This window comes from Rutidosis leptorrhynchoides, chromosome 2, assembly GCF_046630445.1.
Source record: "Rutidosis leptorrhynchoides isolate AG116_Rl617_1_P2 chromosome 2, CSIRO_AGI_Rlap_v1, whole genome shotgun sequence".
Lineage (NCBI taxonomy): Eukaryota > Viridiplantae > Streptophyta > Magnoliopsida > Asterales > Asteraceae > Rutidosis > Rutidosis leptorrhynchoides.
This window is the reverse complement of record NC_092334.1, coordinates 374,713,967-374,722,022: the sequence shown is the minus strand read 5'-3', so window position 1 is coordinate 374,722,022 and position 8,056 is coordinate 374,713,967. Positions and strand designations below refer to the sequence as shown.

General features: G+C 31.0%; 1 protein-coding gene across 1 annotated transcript; it reads right to left on the bottom strand.

The window, feature by feature from the left end:
• Window positions 1-4,687: 4,687 nt before the first annotated feature.
• Window positions 4,688-7,318, bottom strand: LOC139892073 (plasma membrane-associated cation-binding protein 1). Its single transcript, XM_071875107.1, has 5 exons — window positions 7,200-7,318; window positions 6,546-6,694; window positions 6,328-6,417; window positions 5,726-5,810; window positions 4,688-5,274 (listed from the first exon to the last, which is right to left on the bottom strand). The coding sequence occupies exons 2-5, from the start codon at window positions 6,654-6,656 to the stop codon at window positions 4,949-4,951; spliced, it is 612 nt and encodes a 203-aa protein (XP_071731208.1). The 5' UTR covers window positions 6,657-6,694; window positions 7,200-7,318; the 3' UTR covers window positions 4,688-4,948.
• Between the last annotated feature and the right edge of the window lie 738 nt (window positions 7,319-8,056).

Sequence of the window (8,056 nt, the reverse complement as noted above, 5' to 3'; positions counted from 1 at the left end):
GACAAATCAAATCTTGTTATTACCTTTCCTTTCTACTTTGTATATTATGATCATTCGAAACTCCATACCTACGAATTCTGGACCATTATTCGCTTGACTTGAAGTCGGGAAGAGAAAACGAAAACATGAAGCTCCGAAATATAAAGGAGAATATAGGCCCGATAACAACCCCGAAATTTACAAACCGTGTATATCAATACGTATTGCAACGTAAAGACACGGGAAAATTAATAACACTATAACCCCAAGATAAAAGTAAAAGTAAATAAAATCCTCCGGTGGTAAATGAAAGAGAAGAATGACAGATATGAAGGTTAGGAGTATATCAAGAATCAGAACTGGATGAAGCATTTCACAATCTTTTGGAAGTATGAAATGAGGAAGAATATGTGGGAGTGGTGAAAATAATGAAACGGAAGTGGGCAATTTATAGCAAAATATCAGACATAACAATCGAGGCAGATTACGCAATTAATCAAAGGAAATCTTAATTTCCTTAATTCCCGAAGAATCAAATCTTATTTAGATTATGAAGATTTTCTATTCCTTAAATTCCGGAAATCAATCGTTACTACGTCAAGAGATAAGGCGCATCTCTATTCTCCATTTCACTTTATTACGAAGGCTTCTCTCATACGCTTCAAGTAATTTGATTGTTTTATCCATATTATTCAACGGTGATAAAACTCTATTTATCGACTCATATTCGTCATAAAAACATTTTTATTGTTAACCATGACAACCTCACTCAAATTTCGGGACGAAATTTCTTTAACGGGTAGGTACTGTGATGACCCGGAAAATTCTGACTAAATTTAAACTTAATCTTGTATGATTAACGTTTTCGACACGATAAACAAAGTCTATGAAGTTAAATCTCAAAATTTTAAACTGTTCAATTAACCTTCGATTGTTCTCAACGAAACGCGAACAATTATATATAGATACATATACTATAACTTGAAAACGTAACAAAGTGTTGGGGATATGATACTGTGCATTAAACTTATTGGTTTGATTATCTGATTGATATATTCAACTACAGAGTTAAAAGATTATGCCAAACGATTCAAGTAAAAGATATTTACTGAGTCTCTTAAGAATTATGATATTATTACGTGTCTCTGTTGAGAGGTCCACGTTGATTTGAGAAATTATTCATTTTTAACGGTATTCGGAATAAATGGTGAATTATTTGTTTAAATAACGTAATTTGGACACATACAATAATAAGAAATATTAACTGTTAAGAATTAATTATATGAATAACTTGCGATACATATTTTAAAACGTGTTTATAAATATTGAGAATAGATATTAACTTGGTTATGAAACGTTTGATAAATACTATTATATTAATAAATAACGAGACAATGATTTATAGAAGTAAATGACCAAAATACTCGAAAGTTTAAGATATACTTTGGGTGGTATAATTTAGGGATAATTTAAGGCTATATTTTGACAAAGGTACGTGTCCCAGAATGAAAATTACAAGTTTTCTCAGCGTACGAAGGGACACTCGAAAAATCGGAACCGGGACATAAGTCGCGTAACAACGTACGACTTATCGGAACAAAAATTACAAGTTAACTATGCATGTGAATTTAATATAATATATAATTAATTATATAAATTAAATATATTATATATATTATTAATTATTATGTCGACAAACAAAAATACAAAAAAATACGAGCTGGATTTTGGGGCCATGCGATCGCATGGAAAATAGGCATAAAACCCATGCGATCGCATGGGGTCAGATTTCAGGAAAGGTCTATAAATTGAATTCGTTTTTGCTCAGTTTACACACACTTATTACTCCGTATTTATTTTATTTAAATTATTATTATTATTATTATTATTATTATATTATTAAATTATTATTAATCTTAATATTTTTAGTAATATTATACATAAAATATTACGACGAGGTTATGAGCATGTCACTTTTAAAAATGAGTTTTACGAGCGGGATAGAGCTAAGGAAATTATGGGTTATTGCTAAGGAGGTTATGGGTAATGTTCGGGGATATATTTATGAATCAAACCTAGTGTTTATCATCTCCGTTACGTCTACGTACTTTTCTACAATATTGAATCTCAATATTAATACGTAAGTACTTATATTTTATCTATTATATATTAATAGTGTATCCATGTCTAGTACTCGAGTATATATATTTATACATGCTTGTATGCTAAATTTCGTCGTTAAACAGTTTATAATGAATCTTTATATAAGGCAAGTCTCATTTTATTAAACTATTGTCAAAATTGACTTTTTGAAACAACTTTGGATAACTTTTGTATGTCGATCTCGAGCATTAGGATTGTGATACACTATGACCTGACCTAGCTTGATAGACATTTATTGAACAACATATGTTCTCTAGGCTGAGATCTACGATTATTTGATATACCGAGTTTCGGTCACATTACGATGAACAACTGTATGTGCTGCTAAGGTGAGTTTCATTTGCTCCCCCTTTACTCTTTACATTTTTGGGGCTGAGAATACATGCAAATGCTTTATTAACTGTTTTACAATAATTATATGCGTGAGTTTCATTTGCTTCCGTTTTAATTGTTTTTGCAATCTATATTTTTGGGCTGAGAATACATGCACTTTATTTTAAAAATGGATACAAGTACACACTAAATTCTACACCGAGTTTGAACCGAAAATCCCTTAGCTTTGGTAACTAGTAACTGCCAGTTATAAGAACTGGTGGGCGCGAGTAGTAGTATATGGATCCATAGGGCTTGATATCCCCGTCCGAGCTAGAGCACTAGCCTTTTAACGGATGTATGCTATTTGAGAAGCGTACACGTTGGTTTGCGTGTATTATTAAGATGATTATACAAAGGGTACAAATTATATATACGTTAAGTTTAGTTACCAGGGTGCTCAATTTCGTAGAATATTTTGATAAACGTTTCTGGATGAAACAACTGAAATCTTGTGATCCATCTTTATATACAGATTATGCGAAACATACAAACTATGAACTCACCAACCTTTGTGTTGACACTTGTTAGCATGTTTATTCTCAGGTTCCCTAGAAGTCTTTCGCTGTTTGCTTATATGATAGACAAGCTATGTGCATGGAGTCTTATATGGCATATTTTTCAAGAAAACGTTGCATTCACCAATTCATCATCATGTACCTTATTTTGACTGCATTGTCAACGGAAGTACTATTGTAAACTATTATATACGGTGATTGTCTATATGTAGAAATCATCAGATGTCGAAAACCTTTGATTTAAATATTCATTTATGGTGTGCCTTTTCAAAAGAATGCAATGTTTACAAAACGTATCATATAGAGGTCAAATACCTCGCAATGAAATCAATGAATGACGTGTTCGTCCATATGGATTTGGAGCGATCGTCACACTAAACTAAATAGCTTTAACATTTACATTCACTTAAATCATAAAACATTTCATTAAACTTTTTCGTTTAAACAACCCCATAGTTTCACGTGTTATTTCACTATTGTTATATTATATTCCTTTCTAGTTCATATATGATCACTTGTTATTGGGAGTTGTTTTTGGGTGTGCAAACCTCACAACTCTTTTTATTTTTTTACAGCATAAAAGAAATTATATTTATCACCAAATTAAGTATTTACAATGCAAGGAGAAACCGAAGGGCTCACCACGAAAAAACGAGAGAAAACAAAGAAAAATAAAATACAGATTGCCATGTAACTAAATTTATACATATACATGCATCGCAGCAAAGAAACAAAAACAGCAGCCCAAGGAGATCTCGATAGTATATGAAACAGAAGGGGGGAAAGGTGCAACTCTATATCTTACCAGTAACCATGGATCGACTTAACTCAAAATGTAAGCAGTGTACAAAGGAGCCAACAGCGTTGGCGACTCAACGACAAAGCAGCCCATAAGCACACATTTCGCACCACCCATGGCGAAAACCACGGGACACAAAAATTGCACCATATCATCCATAAAAAAATCACGATCTTATCCAATTCCAGAACGGCTAAACGCGTTCGACATTAAGGATAATGGACATGAAACCCATCGGTCCATTACAATGTTCATGAACTTGTATCTATTATCCATTCAAAGCTTTTGAGTTGAATTTTATTGAAAATTAAATCTCAATTTGGCTTAGATTTAGAGAAAGTCTGATTGTTCCGATTTCTTCAAATCATATAACCTGTGATCCATTCCGTTACTATTTTGTGGGCTTAAAACAACTTTTAACAAGCAACAAAACGAGCGTCGTGCAATGTAATGTTATTTGCTTTTCGAATTCAGTCACAATCTTTCAGGAGCGGATTTGAGAGCGTTGAACATGTGCGGTTGCACAGGGCCTTAATCTAAAGGGGTCCCAAGTCCAACAATATGTTGTATTTAAGAAAAATGTTATTAAATATGCGGGTATTTGACCTTATTTTTTAGTATTAACTGAACTTATTCTTACATGTATTTAAAATTTTTTATACAAAAGGTCTAAATTTTATTAATTGAACGGGACCCATAATAAAAATTGAAATCGACGAAACAGCCCTGAAATTTTCACAGCCTTTTCGTAACCTTTTCCACTACCTCTTTTCTCATAATCTTACAACAATTACAAATAAAGTTTTATATGTACAAGCAAAGCTTACTGTTTCGGTAACATATCAAGGATAGGTAATTAATCAAGAAAAAAAGTTTTAAATATCATACACGTTACAACATTAATGTACAAGACTATATCCAAAAAAAATGCACCCAACAAAACATTTTCAGTGTATTACAAAAAGGGTGGATAACTACCCCCATCAAATAAATTCAAATAAATTAACCAAAAAGAATAACAAATTTGTGCAAGTAAAACATTGTTTACAGAACTTTGATTTAATTAATTTTCACAAATAATTCCATACCACTGCACACATTCAAAACAAGACCCTGATCAACAAGCCTTTGGTGGCTCAGTTGGGACTACTTCCACCTTTGGTTCAACCACCGGTTCGGGTTTCTTTTCAACCACCTCAGGCACCACGGGCACCTCGTCTTTCTTCTCCTCCTCAACAACAATTTCCTTCTCTTTTGTACTTGTTTCCTCAACTGGAGCCACCACTTCTGGTTCGGTGGTTGTTGGTGGTGGTGCTTCCTCTGTTTTCTCTTCGACAACTATGAATACTGACACCTTTTCGAAAACAAAGAAAATGGGCCCCTCGACATAGCTTGCTCCGTACTTGCAGGTTGCTTCATGAGCTGCTTTCGACCCAGGGAATTCTAACGAAGGAAAATATATACAAGTATATATTATTAGTCCCGACTAAAAACTTGGAACTTTTTTTGTTCAGAACTCTCAGAACTCAAAACCACTAAGCTATCAAATTGACTAAATAAGTACATATTAAAAATGATCTTTGGTACATGTAATGTATTTTCTTTTAACGGCTTGAGAGGCATCGAATGTTCTCATTTGCACCCACACACGCTAGGTAGGAAACTCCAAGGATCGAACCCGGGTTGCTTGGCAACGAATCGAGGGTCCGCCCTACTAAGACTCGATACCACTCAACTGGAAGGTCGGTGGTTACAGTTAATGTAGTTTAGGTGCTGCTAACAGCATACATTACATTACCTAGACATCATTGAAAACTGGCTAGCGTTACGCTGGAAGTATGAAATACCGACTCAAATCGAATCCTATTAACTAAGATTAGTATAATTTTCTTACCTATTTTAGAAAGCTCCTCGAGGAATGCCTCAACACCGGTAGATACCTTCTTGAAAATACCCTTCTTGCGCTCCTTCACGGCTGCCTGTTATCGTTTTAATTTGTTCAAGGTGATCATCAGTTAAGTTCGTTACACAAGATTATGTATTTATTTACGAGTAGTAATTGATGATTTCAAAATATTGATTGACACTATAGTTGTAAAGTCTTAGATATTATAAGTAATAATTATTATTGATATTAATCAATCAATAATTGAATTTGATTAAGAGTGTCCTTGTCATTTACTTTTAATAGATCCAATCAATTAAAACTATGGTGTCCTTTATTTTTCGGTCTGCAAACTTTATTATGTTTTATATCTGTAAACTGGCAGACGTTTTTAATGCAGACGGTTTGTTTTTGAAGACATACTACAGTATTAAATAAGTTCTAATTCTGTCTGCAATCTCGCTGACTTAGAACTGCAAACGGGATTAAGTTACAAACAGTCTTCGGTATTCAGCATATATCCTCAGACAAAAAGAGCACCTAATACTCGATACTAGGTTAACGTTAATCTATAAGTAACTAGTTACTAGCTAAATTTACAGTCAAATTACCTTGACTTCAGCAGTAGCAGCTTCATAGAGTTCTATAACTTTGGCTTCAAGTTCCGCTTTCTTCTCCTCAAATTCTTTGCTGTAATTTTCCTGCGCCAAGTTTCATCAATTAATCCACTTTTTAAAAAAAAAAAATGAAAAGAAAAGAAAAGAAAAAGCTATATAGAGTAAAAAACAAATAATTCGATTTAAAAAAAAAATAAGGACGTTGTATGTACCTTAGATTCATCAAAGGCCTTGCAAGCTTCAGCAGCACCAGCCTTCTTAATACTATTCTTCTCAAACAACTTCTTGAACTTTGGCACCACTGTTGATTTCCAGTAACCCATTTTTTTGATCTTTAACTATTTTCTTCAAATATTTAACCCTGTACCAACCATAATTTTAATTCAATTAATAATTAATTATAAAACCATAGTATAAAACCATATATACAGATATCAAATTATCCACAAATAAGGATTCCAAACCAACTAATTAAATTTTCAGAAATAATCGATTAAACGAAATTCTTTAAAGTTGTCATCACCTTTGATTTCCTTAATAAAATATTTATATTATAATATGAAACAGTTTTTTCTTGTAAATATAACTGTAACATAGAACACCAATTGGCCTTCCAACCACATAAATGATATAACTAAATCAAGTTTTATAGTCACATACACCATGCATGATTAACATAGTTTAGACTCTTAAGCATAAGTAAATATCTACATCAAAACAACAAAAAGGTGTACTCTAAAATCTTATATTTAAATTATGATTATCAAGATAATCATAAGAAAAAATCTAACATGCAGGAATTGAACACTTCAAGGTTTTGGGTTTGGGTATAGAAAAAGAAAAAAGATAAATTAAGGAGGAGATACCTTTGAGAGAAATTGTATTGATTGTTGATGAAGATGAATATTTTGTAATTGAATGGTACGATGTGATTACAAGTTATATATGAACTTTCAAAACCTTTGCCTAGCTATTCTAATTATTTAATTCGTTTAACATTATTGTTATTGTTATTGTTATTGTTATTATATTATATATTATATTATTATTATTACTATTATTATTATTTTATTATATTATATTATTATTATTATTAATTATTATAAATATAAATATAAATATAAATATAAATATAATATATATATATATATATATATATATATATATATATATATATATATATATATATATATATATATATATATATATATATATATATATATATATGTATATATATATATATATATATATATATATATATATATAATATAAAATTATAAATTATAGATATCAAATTATAAATTATAAAATTAAAATTAAAAATTATGAAATTATATATTATTATTATTTATATAATTTTAATAATATTTTATAAATACCCCTCCACAATCCCCACCTCTACCTTTTAGTTACAATTTTGTCCTTCAACTGATCTTTTCACTTCTTTAATTTTGCTATCTATAGTTATAATTATTTTAGTGTTAAAATACAAGATAAATTAATTAATTAATTGATGATGCGTATTGAGCTTAAATTCTCAAATTCAAACATGTAGATGCGTGTTTACTCAAACACCATGACATACGGACATCTACATAAAACCATTTGTCTTAATTCATGTTGCAATCATGGTCACATCAACGTAAAAGCAAACAAAATTACCAAAAAGAATATGATGCGGTTATTTCCAAACTATATACATTAATTATGGAGTACTTTTTCA